The sequence below is a fragment of the Schistocerca nitens genome, chromosome 7, assembly GCF_023898315.1.
Source record: "Schistocerca nitens isolate TAMUIC-IGC-003100 chromosome 7, iqSchNite1.1, whole genome shotgun sequence".
In the NCBI taxonomy this organism is placed as follows: Eukaryota; Metazoa; Arthropoda; class Insecta; order Orthoptera; family Acrididae; genus Schistocerca; species Schistocerca nitens.
Window position 1 is genome coordinate 298,171,178 of NC_064620.1, and position 26,905 is coordinate 298,198,082.

The window sequence follows — 26,905 nt, forward strand, 5'->3', positions numbered from 1 at the left end:
TGACCTCTTAAAGTTAGCACCAAACCATATCAATTGACCTGGAAGTGCAGTAGTATGTTTCAGTTGCACAGCATTTGGAAAAGGACTTAGCCATGATGTGTTGACAGGTTCATTAACCTGGACAGATGTTGTTACATGCCAAAGTCGGTTTCCCGTATGCCCACTGATTCCTCCAATATCTCGGTAATGTTTTATTCATCATCACATAGTGTGCTCTGGAACACCTTTGTGCCCTGGCATGTGACATCACGAAATTCCTTTCCTTCAGCAGAGCAATGACACAGTCACAAGTTGCCTCTTAACAGTGAGGCATGGTACATGAATAATATGACTCAACTGAAAGTGATGTAGTGCAGGTATGTCATCTTTCTCAGACCTAACTCGGCACAACAGACTGTCAATCCGTTATGGTTTGATATCAGAGGAAGTGTGTGAATAATTCTTATATGTTATGCCAGATAGAGATAGTAAATTGAGGTTTTTGACTCCTGGGAGTTCTCTATCACAAGTGACTCACACTGATTTTTAGTCAAACTCCCATTGTACCTTCTGTGGGAAATTAGCTGCACATCATCAAGATGTGTTTCATATAATACAATTGAGGGCTTCATAGACAACAAATTGTCGAACCAGAAGAATGTGTCTTAAGCGAGGGGGGGGGGAGGGGGGCACTGAGCACATTGATTTGAACATGAGGCACTTTGCATATAAGACCTGCACATTGTTTACTCAACTACAGTGACCATTTACAAACTTATATCTATTCATTTAATATGCACTGCATCTATATACAATACAAGCACATTCTATTTCCGGAAATATTTTGTGTCTTCTTGGAATTGATCTGGCATACTGATAAGATCAGTTTCTCGTAATTTTGGAAGTACTGTTGCCTCGGCTGCGTGTCCCAGGTATAAATAGAAAAATACGGCATGCTGTATTTCATTATCAGTGCAGTACTGGATGTTAACTCTGACTGTGATTTCGGCTGGCCAATTTTTCTTCTGTCCAGTGTACCTTTGGAGCACAGTATTATATGTTAGTGAATCATAGACTGTGGGAAAACAAAAAAGAAGAGAATCAAAGTGCTTGAGATGTGATGATATAGAAGGATGCTGAAAGTTATGTGGACAAATAAGATAAAAAATAAGGGAGTTCTTTGCAGAATCTGTGAAGAAAGGAACATATGGAAAATACTGACAAAAAGAAGGGGCAGGATGATAGAACAAGTGTTACGATATTAAGCAATAACTCCCACAATGCTAGAAGGTAAAAACTTTAGGGGAAGACAGAGATTGGAGTAAATCCAACAAATACACAAATTTTGTGGATGCTGCAAATATTGAGAACATCACGAAAATTTCAAGTTTGACAAATTATTTATTGACTTCAGCTGATCGATAGAACTGACATAAGTGCAAAACAACTTGACAAAACTGAGATAAACTGAACTGAACTGCTCTGACTCCTGAAGTAAACAAAACTTGACTGACTCCCTGCGCAGCCTCACTGTGTCACTTTAAATGCAATTTTAACAATCACTAACATTGTTAGTTTATTACAAAATGTAACTTACAATTTAAAAAAATTTCATCTAAACTAATTGCTGTTACATTTGTACAGGCTATAAAATATAGTGTCAAATAACATAATATTTTTATCATCATCTTGGTTTTATGTGAGAAAAGTAATTCACAATCTCCTTTCAACAATTATTTTGATTTTGCTTTAATTTCATTATTAGTGACTGGATTTTATTGCTAATATTTGTTTGAAGTATACACATCATGCTTCACCAGGTTACATAAATTAAATACACATGTTTTCTCAAATACCGGAATTTCGTAAATTTGGGTGGTGTAACTAACAAGAGATAAATATCTGCCTAATTTACAAGCATTATTAATTACAATGAATTACATAAAAATGAATAACAAATGAAATTACATCACTGGATAATGATTGTTATTTTCATTTGATCATAATGAGGTTTTTGGGTTAGCGAATTTACAAATTGCAATTATTGTAATTAGAGGCATTAGTTATTTATGCTAACATTTCCACAGCCTCTTAATATCTGTTGCTAAACATTTATTGCTTCAGTTTCACAATCTGATATTTAATTTGGCATATGTATGTATTTTTGTTAATGACAGCAATCTGTTAACAATCACAAGAATGTACATCGTTCCAGAATATTCTGTATGTATTTAAAAAGAATAGGTTTTTGGGCAAACTGAACCGAATGATACGTATAAAAATACACATAAAAGGCCCTAGGAAGCACTGAATCGTACAATAAATACACGGATGCATATAAAAAAGGTGGTATCGGACAGTTCATAATGATCTTGGGGAAGGCTGTTGCATAATATTGTTCACATGTCTGAGGCAGTGATATGCCTCAGATATTTGGTAACTTCTGTTAGTTATGCTTCTGTTTTCATATTATCAGTACGAGAGAAGGAAAGTTGCCACTTACCATATAGCAGAGATGCTGAGTCGCGATAGGCACAATAAAAAGATTCACACAATCATAGCTTTCGGCCATTAAGGCCTTTGTCAGCAGTAGACACACACACACACACACACACACACACACACACACACACACACACACACACAAGCGCAACTTGCACACATGTCTGCAGTCTCAGAGAGCTGAAACTACACTGCGAGCAGCATCACCAGTGCATGATGGGAGTGGTGACTGGGTGGGGTAAGGAGGAGGCTGTGGTGGGGAAGGGAGGGATAGTATGGTGGGAGTGGCGGACAGTGAAGTGTTGCAGTTTAGACGGAGGTCAGGAGAGAAGGTGCGGAGGGGAGAGGGGGTAAGTAGTGGAAAGGAGAGAAATAAAAATAAAAATAAATTAAAAGACTGGGTGTGGCGGTGAAATGACAGCTGTGTAGTGCTGGAATGGGAACAGGGAGGATGCTGGATGGGTGAGGACAGTGACTAACAAAGGTTGAGGCCAGGAGGGTTACGGGAGCATAGGATGTATTGCAGGGAAAGTTCCCACCTGTGCAATTCAGAAAAGCTGGTGTTGGTGGGAAGGATCCATATGGCACAGGCTGTGAAGCAGTCATTGAGATGAGGGGTATCATGTTTGGCAGTGTGTTCGGCTACAGGGTGGTCTACTTGTTTTTTGGCCACAGTTTGTCAGTGGCCATTCGTGCGGACAGACAGCTTGTTGGTTGTCATGCCTACATAGATTGTAGCACAGTGGTTGCAGCTTAGTTTGTAAATCACATGACTGGTTTCACAGGTAACCCTCCCTTTGATGGGATAGGTGATGTTAGTGACCGGACTAGAGTAGGTGGTGATAGGAGGATGTATGGGACAGGTCTTGCATCTAGGTCTATTACAGGGGTATGAGCCAAGAGGTGAGGGATTGGGAGCAGGGGTTGTGTAAGGATGGACGAGAATACTGTTTAGGTTCGCTGGATGGTGGAATACCACGGTAGGAGGGGTGGGAAGGATAATGGGTAAGACGTTTCTCATTTCATGGCACGACGAGAGGTAATCGAAACCCTGGCAGAGAATGTAATTCAGTTGCTCCAGTCTTGGATGGTACTGAGTTACGAGGGGAATGCTCCTCTGTGGCCGGACTGTGGGACTTTGGGAGGTGGTGGGAGACTGGAAAGATAAGGCATGGGAGATTTGTTTTTGTAAAAGGATGGGAGGATAATCACAGTCAGTGATGGCTTCAGTGAGACCCTTGGTATATTTAGAGAGGGGCTGCTCGTCACTGCAGATGCGACAATCACGGGTGGCTAGGCTGTATGGAAGGGACCGTTGTATCTGACCCGAATGGCAACTTTAGGGGGGTGCATATTCATATTATTGGGGAAAAAAACCTTGTTTCAAAAAGCACCCAGCGCAAGTTTGTCTATCGATTATTCATATGAATTCGAACGCATCCATGTTGGTCTTTTTTTTACACACCTTCTAACGTGATTTCTGAATGAATCATAAGTTCATTTTTGAATGCGTGCTTAGTGTACGTGATGTCTGTCGGGAATTGTTGCCGTACCTAGAAATAAACTTTCATGCAGATAAAAGGGGACAGAGCTATGCGAGCTGAGGGGAATAAAGCCGAGCCGACGAATGCCAATCGCTGTCTGATTACATGGTTGATTGAATTTGCGAAAGATCAGCGTTGTTATATTTACTAGCGAAATCCATAGATTCAGACTACCAGTGTGGAAATGCACGACTAACAGGAATAACAGGTAAGAAAGATTACGTATTCTCGGTGTATCCAAGAAAATGAAATTTCAACAGAAAATTTTTGGCCAGATCACTACACTAGGAACGGCAAGATGTACAGTCCCAGGCTAGGAGCCGCATAAGTTCTGTCCTGGAAGCAGCGCGGAAAACGTGTTCTGTGTACATTTAACAATGCCTAACCGGAGAATAATCACGGGGTAACGAAACCTATGATTCTGACAGGGTCAGTGAAGTTAACCGGGCAATAAGTTTTGACAGTGGCAGGAATAGTTACAGAATTAGTGATAAAATTGTTTGTTAGAATGAGGAAGTAAAAAAAATGGGTACATCACACAAATTATGGAAAAGTATGATGATTCCAAATTTATATAAAAATTTCATACGACTACTTTTCTATCTCATTCTTGAGAAACTGGAGCATATGGATGAAATGTGAAACAATTTCCTAACATAAAGCTTTTTGCTTGTAGTAGGCCTAACAGGCATTTGATATTGGTACTTCGTGAATTATATTCGGTCGTGTTATAAAAATGACCATTTGTGTCAAAACAGTCTCATTTATTAGGTGTGTGTTTAAAATTGCTGCAATATTACAAACACCTATTTTGTTTTATCGAACAGACAGTGACAAAATAGATGTAATCAGATCGAGAAACCAAACCAGTCTTGGGCGCTATTTGTATTAACAGCTTTTTCAGTATTAGACAATGACATTTTGATTTTTTGTGTAGAAAACATTTGACGAACATTGATGAGGTAATAGATTCTTTCACAGAAAGGTAAGCATGCCATGTAAAGCTGTAGCAAGATTAGAGAGAAAAAAATGCTAGGAACTGAGGATTGAAGAAATGTGTACTGTCTTGCTTGTCTCTTGTCTTTACTGGTTTATGTATCCTATATTTAATTTTATGTCACACAAAACAGCAAGTTATTAACTAAAAGGCAATAGAGAGTGCAAATTTTCTGAACAGTTCTTGTTCTTCTGATTACAAATAATCCCATCCAATATTAATTGCGAGCTTTTTTTTAAAAAAAAATAAAAATAAAAAAGAGGGGCAGGATGTCAAACCGGCCCAGCCAACTGGAAGCGGGAGAGGCACCAGAGGGCATTTTAATTTCCACTACCCTGAATATAGTTTGATGGCATCCATTACAAAATATACATGTTTCAATTCCACAGAGTGAAATAAATTGACGTGCAATAGAAGAATGCTGTGTGAAGAGGCATGGCACTGCACATTGGCACACTTAAGATCAATTGTCTTAAATTTCCGTGAACACATATGTTTTATGTATCAGATTCTCCAGAAAAATGTGCGCTACAAAATGAACATATTTTTGAAAATTCGATTTTTTTTTAAAATTTTTGATCTTATATCTCAGTGATTCGTGGGGGGGGGGGGGGGGGGGTCCTGGTTCAGAAATATCATAGATCCGGGTCTGATGCACAGAGCAGTCTGAGTTATAGTGGGGAAGTGGGTAGTCTCGATGTGACCCGTGTTTACATTATTTAGTGATCTTGCTACTTCCTCTTCATTTAATGCTCTAATGGGGGGGGGGGGGGGAAACGGATTTCTCTGATTGGAAGCTATCAAGTGAATTAAAATGCATTTACATAATTATAAAAGGCTAAAATATGTTATTAGTTTCAAATTTGATTTTTTTTTTCCACCTTTCTGACAGTCAAGTATTAATCACCTTGCAGAACAATGAAGCTGTTTTTGTCGGTATGCTAAAGAAATTTGGCTTTTATTAATCTTTTCCTCTGAGGCAGTCAGTGTATTTGAAATGAAGTGTTTAATTTCACACTATTGGCTAGGTTCAACTGTTCGCTGCATTTCAAGTGCACGTTTTCATCTTCTAGCACGTGTGGCATTATGCTGTAATAAAGAACCGAACATGAGATAATACAGTACTGGTACTCCAAGAAAATTTACATCCCAAAAAACACACTGAAAAGCTTATAATATCAGGTCAAGGACTACTTAATTGGGAATCTGGACATATGAATGTGAACTTTAAGTATGCAGTTTAAATGTGCACATTCCGATGCTCTTGGGGTGTTTTCTGATGTCTTGTTTCTTTTATGACATAATGTAAGATCTTTTAATGTTTTACAATTGAGAACATATGGGCCTCCTCCGTCATCGTAGCTGCGCAAGCGCAGTGGTGCCTGTCATCTGGCACTCTCAGGCAACAACTGAAACGAACCTATTTCTAACAGAGTGTGGGAAAATATTGCGAATGGTGATTGGAAAAGCGTTACTTTCAAAGTAAATTTCCTTTTACGCAAGTTGAACTATGTGCGAGAATGTACAATGAATTTCTTAAATCGCACAATGTTTGACACTCATTTAAAAATCAGCTCTTTGATGCCGAGCCATTTAGAAGAATTTCGAGCCCAGCAGATCAGACATTTATCTCGTTATTAAAAATTTTACTGGCACATTTGTGTGATATATCTTGAAGTGTAAAACGTGCAAAAAGATTAACATTATATGTGGAAGCTTAGCTCCTCTTGCAGCTTATTAACCTTAGAGACCAGCATTACACATGAAAGCTTTGCTTTTCTTGTAGTAATACTATGTATATCAATTTAAACCACTAACTTTTCTTGTTTGTGTGTTCACATTACTTAACAGTGATGTCGCTAATTGGCTGACTACATCTGAATATCCACTGTCATCGGCTGGCGAGATCACATGACATGAGCTATGACTGCCTTACAAAAGCGCATCGCAATCTCGATTTCAATGCTTGGGATAGTAACATGCAGTTTTTGATGGAATTAGAATTTACACTTTCATAATACGAAAATATGCAGGGTACGTGTTGCTTCACATCAAAGATCTTTCCAAAACGTGTTTTTTTCCCTGAGTTTCATTTTCTAAAGCGCCGGGAAATTCTACGCCCATGTATAAAACCATAACCATTCAAAAGATTGATAAGTTTTACAGTTTTGAGGGAAAATATACTGTCACTTAACACAGAAAAAGTGTGTTTTCACCCAGAAGAAAGTGTACTTTTAGTCAGGAAAATCGGAAAAAATCTGGGAATTTTGTTTTCCTTGTCCACGTATACACCCTGTAATAGTGAAAGGATATAAAATCTACTAAGAGGGTAGCCAGAAAGCCAGAAATTTATCATTTTAGGACACTTCCTAAAGGCATGAACCAGAGTGATATACACAGTTCACATGGCATGAATGAAAAATACAACACTTTCATTAATAATGTCCTTGCCTTATTTGAAAACTGTTTTGCCCCAAAAGAAGCCAAGGATTACTCAAGGAATGAAGGTATCTTTAAACCAGCAAGGAAACTGTACCTGTTAGTCAGAAACAGCTCTGATGTTGATGTTATAGCTCATTACAAGATATATTGCAAAATATTAGACAGTAATACAGATGTCAAATCAAATTCATTACAAGAAAAAGATAAAATCACATCAGATAACAAAATAAAAACAATATGGAGTATAGTGAATGTAGAACAAGAGATGAAAGGGTGTAGATAGCATCAAGAGTAACTGTTGCTGAAAAGATGGGGTTGTCAGGTTCAGTTGATGCTGCCATGAAATATCTGAGCCTAGTCAATACAAATACGTTCTGCAATATGAATCTGACCCTCACTGCACCAGTAGAAGTAATGTCCACCTTAAAAATCTTTTAAATCAAAAAGATTCACATCAGTGAGGTTAATTAAAAAGTGTGCTTCTGAGCTTAGCAACATATTAAGTTATCTGCATAACTAATCATTTATCAGTGGAACGTTTCCTGAATGGTTAGAATATCCTGAAGTTGTTTAGGAAAGGAAATAAGAAAATACCAACCAATTTCTGTTTCCCACTTTTGCCAGTATTATTAAAAATTTCAGAAAAGGTAATATGTAAACAGTTTCTTAACCTACTGACAACAAATAATATATTGTCACAGTCACAGTTTGGATTTATAAGTGGTTCCGATATTGAAAAGACTATCTACTCATACAGTCAGAATGTACTTAATTCATTAGACAATAAATTACAGGCTTCTGGTATATTTTGTGATTGACTGTGCAAATCACAATGTCCTATTAAGGATTAAGAATATTATGGTGTGACAAGAATGCTTTTCTACTGGATTGCAGAAGTGTTTTCAAATGTAGATTAAAGAACTTTCTTCTTAACAACTCCTATATCATAGAGGAATTCTTGAATAATGATATTTAGTCATTAAAAGAAGAAAGAAAAAAGCTGTAAATGGCCAGTATGCAGCCATATAAATATTATTTGTTTATCTAAACAGTGGAAAGTCCTGGATGGAATAACAACAGTATGTAAAGGATAGATTGTTACTCACCACATAGAGGAGGCATTGAGTCGCAGACAGGCATATTGAAGAAGACTTGTAAAATATTAAGCTTCCAGACAAAGTCCTTCTGGAATAGGAAACACATCCATATTCTCACAAGCACAACTCACATACTCGTGGCCACTTTCTCTGGACACTGGAGCCAAAGACAGTTGCCTTGTGTGTATGAGTTGTGCTTGTGTGAGGGCATGTGTGTGTATTTTAGCAGTATTGTCTGCAACTGCTCCTCTGTTAACTAATAATTGACTAAATTAGTCATTGTCCAATTCGGGACTAATTCCACATGGTGTCTCACAGGGTTCCATCTAAGGACCCGAATTTTTTTGCTAATATCAATGACCTTTCATCAGGTACATTAACAGGGACCAAGTTGGTTTTGTCTGCAGATGAAACAAACATTGCAGTAAATAGCAAATCAAGTATACTCTTAGAAAGATTGGTTAATGAAATATTCATGGACGTTAATAAATGATTCCTAGCCAATTCTTAGTCACTAAACTTTGAAAAAATGCACTATACGCAGCTTAGAACTGTAAGAAATTTTCTGCCGATGTATGCATAAAATATGATGACAGACAGATAGAAGTTGACACTGTTAAATTCTTGGGATTACAGCTTGACAATATATTCAACTGGGAAGACCATACCACAGAACTGTTGAAGTGCCTAAACAAACATCTACACACAATGCAAATGTTGTCTACATAGGTGACAAAACTAAAAAAGTTAGCATTCTTTGTGTACTTTCATTCCATAATGTAATACGAATTTTTTTTTTTTTTTCAAATTCATCCAGCAGAACTAAAGTTTTTAGTCCAAAAAAATGTATAAGAATTATTTGTAGTGTGGTCTTAAGAATGTCCCACAGAGGCGGAACTACGGATATTAACTACAGCTTTCCAGTAAATTTATTCCTTAGTGAAATTTGTCATTAATAATATGCCTTTTCTTAAACCAACAGCTCAGTTCATAGAATCAATACTAGAAATAAAAATAACCTTCACGAAGATTTAATGTCACACCTCTGCTCCAGAAAGGTGTCCAGTATTATGTAGAATCTGACTTCCCTACAAATTCAGAGCAGTAATGCAATCATTGTAATTAAGTTTTGGAAATGATTTTTCTGTTTCATGATGCATGGCTACAATAGCCTACAAATTATCATATGCACATCGGTTTATGAACATGTACATGTTTTGTGACATGTTAGTTACTACCTTTCAAATGAAAACATGTGTAAGATAGTTTGACTGATTCCACACCTGTTTGTGGATGGTACACTAGCATATCTGTTTACCTTTGTAAATATTTATTTCATATTCCTGTTTTCTGGCATGTTTTATGGCCTGGGCAATCTCCTCACTTTGGATCTATTGCAACGAAAAGCACATGTAATGCATTAACAAAAACAAATCTAGCAACTGAAATGAAGCTATTTCAGATCTGTTAAACTTGCTACAGTGAATCATCTCTTTTTCACATATTGATTATTAATATGATAGAAGAAAGTCCTGATAAAATAATTTAGAGGCAAAGGTAACAAAGGACAACTCCCATTTGTGTAGTTTAGAGAAACTGGTGTTGGGAGGGGGGAAGCATTGAGATAGCACAGGTTGTGATGCAGCCATTGAAACTGAGCATGTTGTGCTCCTGCTCAGGAGCGTGTGTCTCCTTACAGCTCTTACAATTTTTTATTCATGTTGATTTGAAATATGTATATTCATTCATTCATTCATTCGTTTATTAAGCATTAATGTCACTGCTCACTTATTTTGTTTGCTTGTGACACAGCGTTTTACATTTTCAGTTATTAAATCATAAGTGTGTTTTGGTTCATTTATAAACAAGAGGTATGAGAGTTCCTGATGTCAATCAGATATCAAGTGTCTTTTGTGTATCAATTTTTACAGATTTAAGTATCCCACATATCCAAAAAAGCATTCCCTGCTGTCTGAAGTGTTGTAGCATAAATCACCTTTGCATGTATTGTGTTATAGGTTATTAGCAGAACTGAAACCAAGACCTACTGGTGCAGGTGGCAGTGAAGAAGCTCTTAGCCATAGACTACTTGGAAATTTCATTCTCTTGGCCTCTCAGCAAAAGGTATTTCTTGATAAGAATGTTAAATTAGTAAATATTTTTAATCATCTCTTCATTAAACATGCTATGACCTTATTGTCAGGTATTAAAGTGGCTATCTGGGGGCAAATTAATTAAATAGTAAATAACATAAATTCTGAAACTTCCTGGCAGATTAAAACTGTGTGCCCGACCGAGACTCGAACTCGGGACCTTTGCCTTTCGCGGGCAAGTGCTCTACCAACTGAGCTACCGAAGCACGACTCACGCCCGGTACTCACAGCTTTACTTCTGCCAGTACCTCGTCTCCTACCTTCCAAACTTTACAGAAGCTCTCCTGCGAACCTCCGCTGCAGAGTGAAAATCTCATTCTGGAAACATCCCCCAGGCTGTGGCTAAGCCATGTCTCCGCAATATCCTTTCTTTCAGGAGTGCTAGTTCTGCAAGGTTCGCAGGAGAGCTTCTGTAAAGTTTGGAAGGTAGGAGACGAGGTACTGGCAGAAGTAAAGCTGTGAGTACCGGGCGTGAGTCGTGCTTAGGTAGCTCAGTTGGCAGAGCACTTGCCCGCGAAAGGCAAAGGTCCCGAGTTCGAGTCTCGGTCGGGCACACAGTTTTAATCTGCCAGGAAGTTTCATATCAGCGCACACTCTGCTGCAGAGTGAAAATCTCATTCTGGAAACATCCCCCAGGCTGTGGCTAAGCCATGTCTCCGCAATATCCTTTCTTTCAGGAGTGCTAGTTCTGCAAGGTTCGCAGGAGAGCTTCTGTAAAGTTTGGAAGGTAGGAGATGAGGTACTGGCAGAAGTAAAGCTGTGAGTACCGGGCGTGAGTCGTGCTTAGGTAGCTCAGTTGGCAGAGCACTTGCCCGCGAAAGGCAAAGGTCCCGAGTTCGAGTCTCGGTCGGGCACACAGTTTTAATCTGCCAGGAAGTTTCATATCAGCGCACACTCTGCTGCAGAGTGAAAATCTCATTCTGGAAACATCCCCCAGGCTGTGGCTAAGCCATGTCTCCGCAATATCCTTTCTTTCAGGAGTGCTAGTTCTGCAAGGTTCGCAGGAGAGCTTCTGTAAAGTTTGGAAGGTAGGAGATGAGGTACTGGCAGAAGTAAAGCTGTGAGTACCGGGCGTGAGTCGTGCTTAGGTAGCTCAGTTGGCAGAGCACTTGCCCGCGAAAGGCAAAGGTCCCGAGTTCGAGTCTCGGTCGGGCACACAGTTTTAATCTGCCAGGAAGTTTCATATCAGCGCACACTCTGCTGCAGAGTGAAAATCTCATTCTGGAAACATCCCCCAGGCTGTGGCTAAGCCATGTCTCCGCAATATCCTTTCTTTCAGGAGTGCTAGTTCTGCAAGGTTCGCAGGAGAGCTTCTGTAAAGTTTGGAAGGTAGGAGATGAGGTACTGGCAGAAGTAAAGCTGTGAGTACCGGGCGTGAGTCGTGCTTAGGTAGCTCAGTTGGCAGAGCACTTGCCCGCGAAAGGCAAAGGTCCCGAGTTTGAGTCTCGGTCGGGCACACAGTTTTAATCTGCCAGGAAGTTTCGTATCAGCGCACACTCCGCTGCAGAGTGAATATCTCATTCTGGAAACATAAATTCTGTTTTCGAGAATATGTGAGTAAAAAATAAGACGAAAATAACAGATTTCTTAAATAGCCAAGAAATTAAAGATAAGACACAACTTATTTAATGTTACTATTACAGTAAGAAATTTGATGTAAATATGCAGACATTCGGAAGTCATGGTTCCCCAGTGAAATTTATTAATGAATTCCTCGCAGGCTGCACTAAAATTTTGCAGTACTCAGTCAATGATGAACTATTTGTTAACAGTACGGAAAGAAAATTCTTAGGATTATGATTGCAGAGTGATGTCAAATGGAATTAGCTTATCTAATACCTTATGCAAGACCATCTAATTTCTTTACTCGCTAAAATCCTGCTGTAGGCCTTTTTGGCTGAAAGCTCACTCTCTGACAGTCTTTTTGTTGTGCCTATCTGCGACTCAGCATCTCCGCTGTATGGTGAGTAGCAAATATCCTTTTCATAATATTGATATCTTCCAGTATTCATTATTTTTTTGTCTCTTTCCCACTGCTACTGTTTCCTTCTCTCTCAGCATAAAAAATGTGTTTGTGTTCTCTCTCAGCATAAAAAATGTGTTTGTGTTCACATGCCAAAATTTTTAAAGGCACTGAGAAAAGTACACTGAAGAGCCAAAGAAACTGGTACACCTGCCTAAATTGTGTAGGGCCCCAGCGAGCATGCAGAATTGCCGCAGCACGATGTGTCATGGACTCGACTTCCTTGGAAGTAGTGCTGGAGGGAACAGACACCATGAATCATACAGGGCTGTCCATAAATCCGTAAGAGTATGAGGGGGTGGGGATCTCTTCTGAACAGCACGTTGCAAGGCATCCTGAATATGCACAATAATGTTCCTGTCTGGGGCCAGCAGAAGTGTTTAAACTCAGAAGAGTGTTCCTGGAGCCACTTTGTAGCAATTCTGGATGTGTGGGGTGTCGCATTGTCCTGATGGAATTGCCCAAGTCCGTTGGAATGCGCAATGGACAGGAATGGATGCAGGTGATCAGACAGGATGGTTAGGTATGTGTCACCTGTCAGAGCCATATCTAGACGTATCAGGGGTCCCATATCACTCCAATTGCAAACGCCCCACAGCATTACAGAGCCTCCATCAGCTTGAGCAGTCCCGTGCTGATATGCAGGGTCCATGGATTCATGAGGTTGTCTCCAGGCCCGTACACGTCCATTCTCTCGATATAATTTCAAACGAGACTTGTCCGATCAGGCAACGTGTTTCCAATCAAGTATAAAGCTTTGTATCATGCAGTCATCGAGGGTATGAGAGTGGGCACTCAGCTCCGAAAGCCCATATCGATAATGTTTCTTTGAATGGTTTGCACACTGAAACTTATTGATGGCCCAGCGTTGAAATCTGCAGCAATTTGTGGAAGGGTTGCACATCTGTCACATTGAATGATTATCTTCAGTCGTTGTTGGTCCCATTCTTGTAGGACCTTTTTCCAGCAGCAGCGAGTTGGAGATTTGATGTTTTACAGGATTCCTGATATTCACGATATACTCGTAAATTGGTAGTTGGGAGAAAATCCCCACTTTATCGGTACCTTGGAGATGTAGTATTCCATCGCTCATGCACTGACTGTAAAACCATGTTCAAACTCACTTAAGTCTTGATAATGTGCCATTGTAGCAGCAGTAACTGATCTAACAACTGCGCCATACACTTGTTTTATACAGGTGTTGCCGACCACACCGCAATATTCTACCTGTTTATATATCTATGTATGTGAATACACATGCCATTGCCAGTTTCTTGGTGCTTCAGTGTAAAATGAGGTAGCTGGTAGCTCACTTTTCAGAGTCTTTTCAGCAGGAGTATATTTGCATTTTTTGTGCTCTGATAGGAGCATTTTTCTTCTGGTTTCATTATTTTCCTTGCCAATCAAGGACATGTCGCTCATGTGATAAGAACTTGGTGGGTCAATAAAATTTTGATTGGAATAACAAAAAATCTAATTTTATACATCAAAATGGATTTTACATGCATAAAAATTTTGCTTGTGCTTCAGTACTATAACTTGGGGTTCCCATAACCCTTTTGATGATAATAGAGACACTTTACAGCGTATCTCGCAGTGCTACATCACTTTATAAAATATGTTTCTTCGTGCACGGGATTTTATGTGTGTGTTTTACATGTACAGGTACAGTAACTTTTAACCAATGTAACCTGGAAATCGCTAAGGGTGTCAAGAAAATTTTCAAGTTTGTTTGAGATTGGGATCTTAGGAATATATTATGAAAATTACACTTATTTGCCATGCATAACCATCTTGGAATCTGCAGCTTGGTTTTGGTACCCAAAAACCTTGTCTTTGGGGTGTTTCTAAATATCAGATAGCCATCTTCTAATCCACAGCTTGGTTTTGATAAGGGGGGGGGGGGGAAACCTTTTTTGTTGTGCTTTTCTGAGGTACTACCCATGAACTAATGGCACCTCCAAAAGCCCCTTGAGATCCACTGCAGACCACATCAAGTGCAGAAAGCTGACTGATTTACTCCATTTGCCTAAGCACGAGGAAGTGTGTAGTACTCATACCTGACCCTGTAATCTAGGATAGTGACACTAAGATGACGCTTCTTTTGAGTATACAAATGGTTCCTATTGCAAGGCTATCCAAAACCACTTGATTCTACGTTTCTAGCATCAGTAGAACCTGAGGTATAAGCCCTGGAAGTGTCCCATGTTTACGCATGGTATTTTGAAATACACTATTATGTGATCAAAAGTATCCGGACACCTGGCTGAAAATGACTTACAAGTTTGTGGCGCCCTCCATCGGTAATGCTGGAATTCAGTATGGTGTTGGTCCACCCTTAGCCTTGATGACAGCTTCCACCGTTGCAGGCACATGTTCAATCGGGTGCTGGAAGGTTTCTTGGGGAATTACAGCCCATCTTCACAGAGTGCTGCACTGAGGAGAGGTACTGATGCCGGTCGGTGAGACCTGGCACGGAGTCGGCGTTCTGAAACATCCCAAAGGTGTTCTATAGGATTCAGGTCAGGACTCTGTGCAGGCCAGTCCATTACAGGGATGTTATTGTCATGTAACCACTCTGCCACTGGCCGTGCATTACGAACAGGTGCTCGATCATGTTGAAAGATACAGTCACCATCCCAGAATTGCTCTTCAACAGTAGGAAGCAAGAAGGTGCCTAAAAACATCAATGTAGGCCTGTGCTGTTATAGTGCCATGCAAAGCAACAAGGGATGCAAGCCCCCTCCATGAAAAAACATGACCACACCATAACACCACCACCTCCAAATTTTACTGTTGGCACTACACATACTGGCAGGTGACATTCACTGGACATTCACCATACCCACACCCTGCCATCGGATCGTCACATTGTGTACTGTGATTCGTCACTCCACACAACGTTTTCCACTGTTCAATCATCCAGTGTTTATGCTCCTTACACCAAGCAAGGCGTCATTTGGCAGTAGTATGTCTATGTTCATCCTGGAACACTTTGAAGACGTATATACGCAGCGATTACGCGGACGCCACGGGACTGTACCCTGTTTACAATTACAGTTTGCTTTGGGATCAAATATACTTTGATTTGTCTCTTTAAAGGTCTTTAAAGGACGGACGGACACACACACACACACACACACACACACACACACACAAAATGTTTACAATTACAGTTTTCTCTGTGTATGTGTACAAGAGGTTAAAATTTGCATAATTTAATATGGGAATGTTGTGAACTTCCCTTTCTTACGAATTATCAGTTCAAGTATTAAAAGGGTCGGTTTAGGCTGGTTGAGGTGAAAAAAACACCTTGTGTGTGTCGTTTTTCCAGTGTGTTTTGCAAGTAGGTTAGTTCGATTTGTGTACCATGGAAATAGGTCAGTCGGTCAACCACTAACACTTTGGTTTAAGTACCATGGAGATAGTTCGTTCTGTGTACCACGTCCTGTGTACCACTATTGATCAAGTCTGTCACTATCCTTCGACTTTACCAGAAGAGTGGCGGTGGCACGGAGAACTGGAGTGAAATGTAGCAGCCAAGATTCCTCACCCCTTGCAGTAATGGGAACTAAACCAAAAATTTGCAGTGTATCCTTTGCCAAAGACTGCCTTCTGTTTGCTAATACTGACATAATCATCAATTTTAAGTTTCGAAGGACGTAGATCGATCATTTTGATTTCATTATACACCTCCACTGGCTGCATTTTAATTGTCCTGTGTTTCGTGTGATTATATTGCTTTACGAATCCTTGTACAGTATTCGTCAATTTGTAGGAGCCCTGAGCAGTAAATTTTCTGAAGATAAGACTCTTGAGAGTTCTGCTGAAACGTTCAACTACGGAAGCTTTTATATTTGAAAAAGTGGACTAATGATTAATTCTGAGATGTTGCATTAACTTTTTGAGACTAGTATTGTAGAATTATTTCCCAAGATCAGTTTGTAACTGTACTGGAACCCGCCTGCTTACTGTGTAAATTTTTTAAAGCGCGTTTGCAACTGCAACACCACCTTTAGTCTTCAGAGCAGCAACCCATGCTTATTTGGAATAAACATCAACCACTGTTAATAAATATTTATAGCCAGAATTCTATTTTGAATATGCAGTCATGTCAATTAAGTATGCTTGATGGAGATTGCCAAATCCTTTTGTGATAACTGCCCACCTAGGATACGTTCAATGGGCAGGACGATGAAGCTCATCAGCAATCACAGCTTGCATCTCTCTTTAACTTGATGCTTATTCAAAACATCTGCTCAAGCCCAGTTTAATGCCGTTGGCTACTCAACAAAAGGGGACCACTACTGTTAGTAATAACGTCTCTACTCAGGTATTAGGGGAAATGGAATTAATGATGGACGACAAAATGAAAGAATCGCAAAGGCAATTACAATCTATTCGGGAGGAAAACAAAGAAATGTATGAGGAAAACAAACAAATTCAGGAGAAAATCAAAACTAAATTGAACACGTTAACAGATACTGTCAATAATTTGTGATCCGAGCTTACTGAGATGTTCGATGAAAAACATGATCAGCTCAGAGAGGGATGTAAAGTCAAATGCGAAGAAATCGAAATGGAAACCCAAGAATTTTGGACCCACATTGACAAAAAAATGCAAGCAAATAATTGAACTTGTTAGTAAAGCTCTTGAGAAAACACAGGCGCAAAATGATGAGATCATTAAAATCAATAATACAAGCAAGAAGGACAAAAATCAATGAGTATAATGGTTAATGGTTAACGGCATATGGATCTAGTGCAACGAATTGAACAATGAAGTAGACAAAATCCGTAACATAACTACTGGGAGTGACAAAAAGTCAGTCGCATTTAGTAAAGGGAATTTGCATAACGAAATTAATGCTGTGAGTTCAGAACTCACAGAAGTTATGACTTTAAATCACAAATTTAATTGAAATATCTACAGCTAGTGACAGAAGACTACTAGTGCTCCACAGCAATAAGGGCAAAAAATATGAAAATTGTCAAGAAAAAAATTCGGAATATGAAAACGTGCTTATTTTTCGTTAGTCAAGTTAAAGTGCCACCTCCAGCATGTGACCAGAAATCCAAGTTTTCTCACCTCCCGCGTAACTGTCATAGTACTTGCAGTGGATCCTGAACTTGGAATTGCTGTGTGATGGTCTGGATAGATGTCTGCCTATTACACATTACAACCCTCTTCAACTGTCAGTGGCCTCTGTCAGTCAACAGATGAGGTCGGCCTGTACGCTTTTGTGGTGCTGTATGTGTTCTATCACGTTTCCATTTGCACTATCGCATCGGAAACAGTGGACTTAGGCATGTTTATGAGTGTGGAAATCTTGCATACAGATGTATGACAATCACCTGACCATGTTCAAAGTCCGTGAGTTTCGCGTAGCACTGGGACGCGCCCTAGAACCAGACCCAAAACAAACTTTTGAAATGGGGCAAGTGAACTGCTACTTCGCATGGTGCAAAAGGCTTATAAAACGGTGTCCACACCGTTCACACCTGCATATCATACTAAAGTTTGGCCCCCAATGGAAATGCTTTTTCATAAGCGGCGATTAGTGGCGAGACCCTGTTGGATTCATGCAAAGGATTACCTTTTAGAGGCGGGGTCTCCGCCTTGGCTCAGAGGCCCAGAATTATTTTAGCTTAATGCATTATAATAAACACTGCACTACAGATTTTACGTTTCAGTCTCTGTTTTAACGTTTTATGTAGGCATTACAGGTTTAGAGTTGTGTAGACTGATGGTGCCAAACAAGGGGACTGTCTTGACTGTTCAGTAGTGTTACCCAACTGTGTCTTCAGGGTTTGTCTTCCTCATGAATACACTGTATTTACCACAAAGGCACTCGAGTAGATGAGATGTCTTCAGAGCAAGCAATTTCTCATCTGCTCCAATTTCCTTAGTGCCTTGCAATCATTGCATCACATCAACCCAGCAGAGAAACTGGTCCAGCTAATGCAGGACCCTTCCTTGAAGGGCAGCAGGTATCGTTCTGCTAAGTACCAGGACACTTGGTAATTTGGGCAGATTAAGTAGCCAAGGAAATGTGTAGGGAATCCGATGAGACAGCATGCGCCATTCCCCTACAGGTTGTCATTGTCAGAGATCCATGCAGTGTGGTGGGAGGAGTGGCTGGCAGTAGAGGATAATAAGCTGTGGTTGGTGAAGCCAACTGTCTGGCGATGGTGTATCATGTTAGTCACTCAGGCAGGATAGCAATCCTGATAAGCCTCTGAATTGGGCACTCTCCCCTAATACATGGTTTTCTATTCTGGCAAGAGGCTCCCACAGTCTCTGATGCCTGTGATGTGCAAATCACTGTGTACCACATTTTGTACTGAATGCATTTTGTAATGTGAATAAGAGGGCAGGAGCTAATTTCAATGGGTATCTGCACCCTAAGATATCAGTCTGTTTAATGTCTTAAACTTTTGAAGTCTCTGGACTCCAGATAAACTTTTAGGCCAGAAATTTGAGTGTGTTGCAGAATGGGCTGGTCATCCTTTAGTTTCAGCAGTCGGCCAGCTACAGCTATGTGCTGTATTATTTTACTTCTTTCTCATGCCTTTTCTTTTTATTGCATGTTTTCATTCTAATGTACATGTTTTTTGTCATTTTTGTGCATGTGTATGGGTGGGGGGAGCATGGGTGTGGGTGCGTGCATTCGTACTCTTAGGCCTTTTTCTCTGTTAGTCTTGTGGTTACAGTTGTAATCATTTTGCATCCTTAAACCATCCTCATCTCATGAAATTTTACCATGAGCACTAAAGAATTTTCTGTCATGTGTCCACAACAACATGTAATTGTCATAAAGTCTGAAGGCAGCCATTTCATATCCTGGTGGTTTTCATTATTAGTATTTGGCAAGAAGGGGTACAGCTGATGGCAAAAAATTCCTGATTGTTATAATCTGTGATAATGTTGTGAAATCCTAAATTGTGCATTGTATCCTTTTAAGTACAAGATAGAATACTTTCAATGGTGATCTATTTATCAAGAAAAATGTTAAACTCAACTGATTTTGTGGTACTGTTATAGAAGAGTAGGCTGTTTGCTGGCACTGGTTTAGACCCCATTCTTTCTCTCTCTTCATCATTGGTGACACACACTCTACATCAAAGTCTTTCCTATCTAGCCAACAAATATTTCGTGGATGACTTAAGCTTCACAAACCCAAATAGGTGCACCAATGCTTTATTTATCAGCACCTAATAATAGATTTATTGGGAAACATTTCCAAAAGTTGATAAATTAAATGTTGGTGCACATGTGTGATTTTTATGAAGGTGTCATTTAATACAAAATGGCACACTATGCCTACTTACTATGGTTACACGACAATATAATGCCCACTCATCATAGTCATTGACAATATAAATTTACACATCTTATATGTTGGACACACAAGCTGCCAATGTTACATCTAGTTGATTCTGAAATGTTACTACAGTAAAAAATAAATAGAAAAACTTATACTTACTGGTAGTACCAAACACAAGTTCAAACTAGTACACACTGGACTCCCATTCGGGAAGACGGCAGTTAAATCCCACGTCCAGCTATCCTGATTTAGGTTTTCCGTAATTTCCCTACATCGCTCCAGGCAAATGCTGGGATGGTTCCTTTGAAAGGACACGGCCGACTTCCTTCCCCATCCTTCCCTAATCCGATGAGACCGATGACCTCGCTGTTTGGTCTCTTCCCCCAAACAACCCAACCCCTCAAACTAGAAGTTACAGAAATGCTATCTTTTGGAACCAATAATGGCTTTCTCAGGCAAAGCAGAGGACAGGATTGGAACAAATGTGGTGCCATAGAGACTCAGAGAGAAAGTTGTCCACGATTTTGAGTTCAACAGAGACTGTAATGCCAAATGGAGATTAATTATTACTGAGATAGCAGAAACAGATATAAAATCAGTAGGGAAGACAATCAGAAAGTCAGGGGTAGGGAAGGAGTGACTGGAAATGGAACTAAAAGCCGGCCGGAATGGCCGAGCGGTTCTAGGCGCTACAGTCTGGAGCCGCGTGACCGTTACAGTCGCAGGTTCGAATCCTGCCTCGGGCATGAATGTGTGTGATGTCCTTAGGTTAGTTAGGTTTAAATAGTTCTAAGTTCTAGGGGACTGATGACCTCAGAAGTTAAGTCCCATCGTGCTCAGAGCCATTTGAACCATTTTTTTTTAACTAAGATGGAAAAAGGGCAAGAGCAGACAAAAAGGCCAAAACATAATGGAAGAAAAACAGTGTCAAATGTGCATGTGACAGCTAAACGTGCATGTAGGCAACCAACATGATGTAAGTGTCAAACAGATTAATGTAAGGATTATACATTTTGAAGACCTGAAAAAACAGATTGTAGTTATTGTGTAGATGAAATATGAATTATTAAGGAATATATGCTGTAATCACTGGTAACAATACCAGAGAGGGAAAGTTGCTACTCACCATATAGCGCTTGCGACTCGACATCTCCACTATATGGTGAGTAGCAACTTTCCTTCTCTGATATTGTTACAGTCCATCCTGGATTTTCCATTGTTTGTAATCGCTGGTAACTTATACAAATATCATGGTGGTAGCACATGTGTTTGTGGGATATTGATAGTGACACACATTGTTGGCCAGAGAGCAGAGAATATCTGTGGGCAATTCAACAACAGCAGTGCATTCCGAGTCATGATATGATGTAGACATAGTGATATGTTCAAAATACACAATGGTGTGCACAAAATCAGCAAGTAGAATTCATTTGAAACTGTGATATGCTTCCTGAGTCAACTGCGGTGGCTGTGCCATGTGTTGTTACCAGGCATTTGCCCACTTTGGTTGGGTACTATGACAACTCGAGTGCTGCATTTTGTACTGTATTGCAATCTCAGTAAGCGTTCTCGTCACCGATACCAGCTTGGCTGACCCTAACCGAGTCACATCATGGCCACTACATGCCTCAAAGACTCAGCTCCCAGCCTAAACTGCCACTTACAAACTTCCAGCATGCTGGAGTAGCTGTGTATCTGCAACGAACAACAACGAACAGTTACAACACATACAGATAACTGTTATCTGTATGTGCTGTGGCTGTTCTTTGCACGTTTTTAGCGTGGTTTTCACATCTTCGGTAGGGCTATTTTTGACTATGTTACGATGATTTGAAAATGGATTTCGGCCAAAAACTAGTCATTGAATAAGTAAAAAAGTAAAATTTGCTACTTTGGACTGGTTTTTCGTTCTACTAAACTGCCCCTGTTTAGGCCAGAACAACCCCTTTATGGTTCACCACTGTGAACTGTGTATTGAGTTCATTAGGCATTTCAGATGATGACACCTGATTTCTAACCCTGATTCATCATCTGACAGAATAAGCCAACCTAATCAGTGACATCATATTTGTACTGCGTGCCCAGTAAAAATATGATGCTCTCAAATCCACACTGTTACATTAACTCTCAAGGGCACCTGAACGACAATTAAACCTGGCTATCTATGACAAACAATTGGGGATAGAATGCCATCTCAGCTTTGGTGACAACTCTGAGCTACACTTGATGTTAACCTCATGCTCGATACTGTCGTTTGGATACTCTGGATCAGGACTTCCCAACCTTTTCAGTTGGCGGACCACTTCTTCAGTCGAAAATCCATGGCGGACCCCTAATCAGCCAAGAGCACAGTAACTTTAACTTTCAGAGTGAAACCCATGGGAACTGAAAGCTTCTTAATGCAAGTGCCATGTTCCAAATGACCCCCCCCCCCCCAAAGTATAAATAGTCTTTGGTTTAGAGATGAATGAAAACAACTTGAAATTAACGATCCAATTTGAATTCCCACTGTATCCAGACACTTGCTAGTGGATTTACTCCCTTTTTTCAACACACTATAGCCTAATTGAAATTACTTTGTAATTGACATTTCACACGTTGGAGCTGCCTTCCTCCAAGAGCAATCAACGTCACGTCCAAACTGTTCACTGATTGGTCGACAAAGCTCACTCCGCGCATGCGTAAAAGGTTTCAGCTCATCTAGCGCCGTGAGCTGGCGCACAAACGACCCCCGTATTGCCGTGAAACAGTCGATCAGAGAAGCCGCATTCTCCGGCAGTAAACTGTGTATGCATTCTCGCTTAAGAACCACAAAGGCTGCTTGGGAATACGACCTGAAGTAAAAGTAAACATGTTTTTCACACGAAAAAAGAAAATAGTGATGAATTTGATTTTCACATCTTTATTCAATAATTTTACTCATTATTTTACACGATTTGGTGAAAGGTGGCCGCGGACCCCCTAGAAAGAGCCGGCGGACCTCCAAGGGGTCCGTGGACCACACGTTGGGAAGCCCTGCTCTGGATTGTTACATTTTCACCTCAGCTACAACATAGCTGACTGCTTGGAAAAATGGTTGGCACTGGCAGATAAAAAGTTTACAGTACTACTGCACCACAAGAAAATTGACAAAGTGAATAATTCCACATTGCACAGCATGCAACCATTGTTTGGCACCCTGTTGACCAACTCAGTGATCCTCCATGACTACACATGAAGAGTATGTCAGTGACCCCTCTCCCGAAAAGTGCGGTGGGTAGCCCACACACTATGTCATCACTAGCTGTTAACAAGGCTACAGGTGCCATACCATTGACAGTTTGGTGCCACTGTATGTAATTGCCATGCACCACGTGCATTCCCAAACTCCTGATGCCGGACACAGTACACACACCTGCTTACATTGTACCAAGTTGCTGACAGTCACTGTAGGTGACTCAAAAGTGCAATTCCTGTTCCCCTTGCCCCTCGGCTGCATATCTGGAATGCTGACTGTATGTTTTAGAGTTCAGCTCAAGAAAGCCCTGTTTCATGAACACTGGATCCGAAGTTAACTCAGTACCCCTGGAGAGCACATTGACATTCAAAACAATGTCAGTGCTACTACTTTGTGTGGCTAATAATTCAAAGATATAATGCGTGGATCTACCACACACACCTAAAAATTGTCGCTTCATCAACAGCTTCCAGTGACCTCTTACATCATAGATGTCATGGGACTGATAGTGGGAATCGACATCCTGCGTCACATCCCTGTCTCTCTGGACATACAACATGCTTCATCACTGCACCATGATATAGGCCACTTGGTCCTGGGTCTATTTGCCCTGACAGCTCCATTCCCACATGACACTACACATTGCAGCTGGTTGATGATTTTGCACAAACAATGGTAGAAAACTGGTACATGCAATGCCTCAAATGTAGGTCTCATCACTCTCTACTCACACTACAACAAAGGCGCAAGTATGTGAGATACATAATGCCCTGCTGGGCCATCAGTACGTCACTGGCCCCAGCTAACTTATGCGCTACTAAGACAGTGATTCACAAACTGTTACAGGGAGGCCTAGTTTGCCCGTCCGGCAGTTCATGGACATCACTGATCAAATTAGTACCAAAAAGTAGCTGGATTTTTGAGATTCTGTGGAGACTACAGAGATCTCAACATCTGTATAGTGCAGGACAGCTACCCAGTACCCATTATACAAGATGTCATACATGTGTAGCAGGCACAACTGAATTCAGTATAACTGACTCTAGAAATGCTTACCTCAAATCCCCATGCACAAAGATGGTATCACAAAAACTGCAATTTTGAAGAATACAGCTTAGACCAGGCAGCACTTCATTGGCTTTTCTGGTTCATTCTCTCCTTCATCTATTTGGATGACATTTTCATCTTTTCGGCTTTGTCCAAAAACCACAACCGAAACCTCGAACAAATTCTCACTGCCTTAAAAGATGGGGGCGTGGTGATCAATAGGACAAATTTCAGTTACTGAAGACAGAAGTTACCTCTCTTGGGCACATAGTTATGCTACAGGGATCAGACTGACCTTGGACTGAGCCAACATAGTAACACAGTTTCACTTCCTCCTGGAATTATCATGATTTCTGTCGATTCTTAGAAATTTTGAACTTTTGCCAGTGTCACCTGCCACAAGCATTGATTTTACAAGTGCTGTTCACTGATGTTCTGGCAGGATCTAACAAGCAAGGGAGGAGGAAGACTGATTGGACTTCAAAGATGAAGGATGCATTCGAACTTATTAAGGATTGCCTGCACACATCATCATGTTGGCCCACCCCATTACAGACACACAGACATGAGACATGTAGTGACCCTGCAGTTGATGCCGTAGTACAACAGCTGAAGCCCTTTCAGTTCTTCTCACAGAAACTTACATCCTCTCATTTCAAATGATTGGCCTTCGACTGTGAACTTATTGTTGTTTATGAGGTGATGAGGTACTTCTGTGAAGGTACTGAAAGGTGACATGTTATAGTGTTTTCTGATCATAAACCACTTCCGAAGTCAAATGACATCCCTTGGAGGATATCAGCTCTAAAGCTACTGACACGTGGACCTTATCTCCCAGTATACTATGGATATCAACGACCTATACAGGGCTGACTATCGTGTCAGCAACTACATATCACAAGTCAGTGTCATCTCCATCCAATTCAATTATGAGAAGATAAGTCACTGATTAGTGAAATGATGTGAGCATCGGAGAATTGATGTGCAGCGAGTTACAGGATCCAGCTGTTGGTGCCACAAACAATGTAGTGCACAATTTTTGGCCAACTCCACAGCTTGTCCCACACAGGTGTTAGACCCACAGTCTGCTTCACTACTGAATGATTTATGTGGCCCAACATGAAGTGGGACTGCCATACCTGGATGCAGGTGTGCATATCATACCAACGCAGTCAAGTCGGAAGATGTGCACAACCATGACTAGATCATTTTGAAATTTCAAAAGCTTGCTTCCACCATGTACACATTGATCTCGTCAGCTCTCTCCTGGATTCAGAGGGATTCAAGTATCTACTATCAGTGACAGAGCCTCCTAGTGGGTGGAAGCGGCCACCCTCAAGGACACCAGGGCAGAATTCATCGCCCATGTCTTTGTAGAAACATGAATAGTGCATTTTGGCATGCCAGACATGATAACTACAGACCAAGGCTGCCAGTTTGAGTTGACGCTGTTAGGTGCACTGTGTAATCTCTGTGGAATCAAATGCAGCTGCACTGTGGCCTATCACCCCCAGTGTAAAGGCTGATCGAGCAGTGATATAATACTCAAAACCGCCCTGGACATCAAGATGTGGGCTGAGGCATTACCATGGTTACTACTTGGCATCTGAACCATCTTCAGGGAGGGCCTGCAAGTATCCCCCGCCAAGGTACTTACTCCCGCTCTGCACTGAGTGCCCAAGGTCTTCATACACTGAGTGCTCTCACATTGTGAACACATCATGCTTATGGGATGACACTGTGCGGCTCATGCTGCAGCACCATAAGAGAGGCACACCTGCTTGACTTTCTGATTAATGGCAAACCAGAAACTGTTTTAATGAACCACTTGACACCAGCTTGAGTTCTCCAGGGGAACATCATCCCAAATGCCATGAAAAATGACTCCAATGACTGGCCTCTGCCCAGTGCATAGGCGGGCAGCCTCAGTGCAGCATACTCTGTTATCATTAGGCTTATCCTGAGACTTCAACTCAGACACAGGACATTGCATGCACCCAATGGCGTGACCACATGTACTCGCTACCCAATGACATCGACTATGCCCCCATCTCATCCTACCATTCAACAGATGGCAATTGCCTCCTTACTAGGGCTGATCCTGCTGCAGAGATGATGCCCACTGCCACTGCTCCCTTTGTCCCCAACTGTACTGCCAGAGGCCCAGTGTGGCCACACCAGCCGTCTTCCCTACCACCTGCTACCCTTCCAGCTGTACAGCATTAGTGCCACACACACACACATACACACACAAGATGACTACGAGAAATGGTCAGGCGTGTCTTGTGTTGCAGCCAGCCATGACACAGCTGGTCACGCACACCTATCAATGCTGATGTACCCAGATGACAGCGCCATTCATATCTCTCTACTGTGAGGGGGATGTAGGGCTCGGTGGAGATATCAATAGCGACAAGCATCACTAGCCAGAGACCAGAGGAATGTCTGTGGGTGAGTCAGAGACAGCAGTCCATTCTGAGTCATCATATGACGTAGGCATGTTGATGTATCATGCTTTGTGGATAAATTATATTCACTATCAGACATCTCGACTCAGTTACTGGGACGTTCCCCAT

At 40.9% G+C, this 26,905-nt stretch overlaps 1 protein-coding gene across 1 annotated transcript in view; it reads left to right on the top strand.

Annotated features, from left to right (window-relative positions):
• LOC126195257 (tetratricopeptide repeat protein 21B-like) overlaps nucleotides 1-26,905 on the top strand; it is a 269,874-nt gene that overhangs the window by 227,469 nt on the left and 15,500 nt on the right. The window contains exon 17 of the mRNA XM_049933782.1: nucleotides 10,580-10,685. Coding sequence (XP_049789739.1) covers nucleotides 10,580-10,685 — 106 coding nt within the window. The remainder of the gene's footprint in view (nucleotides 1-10,579; nucleotides 10,686-26,905) is intronic.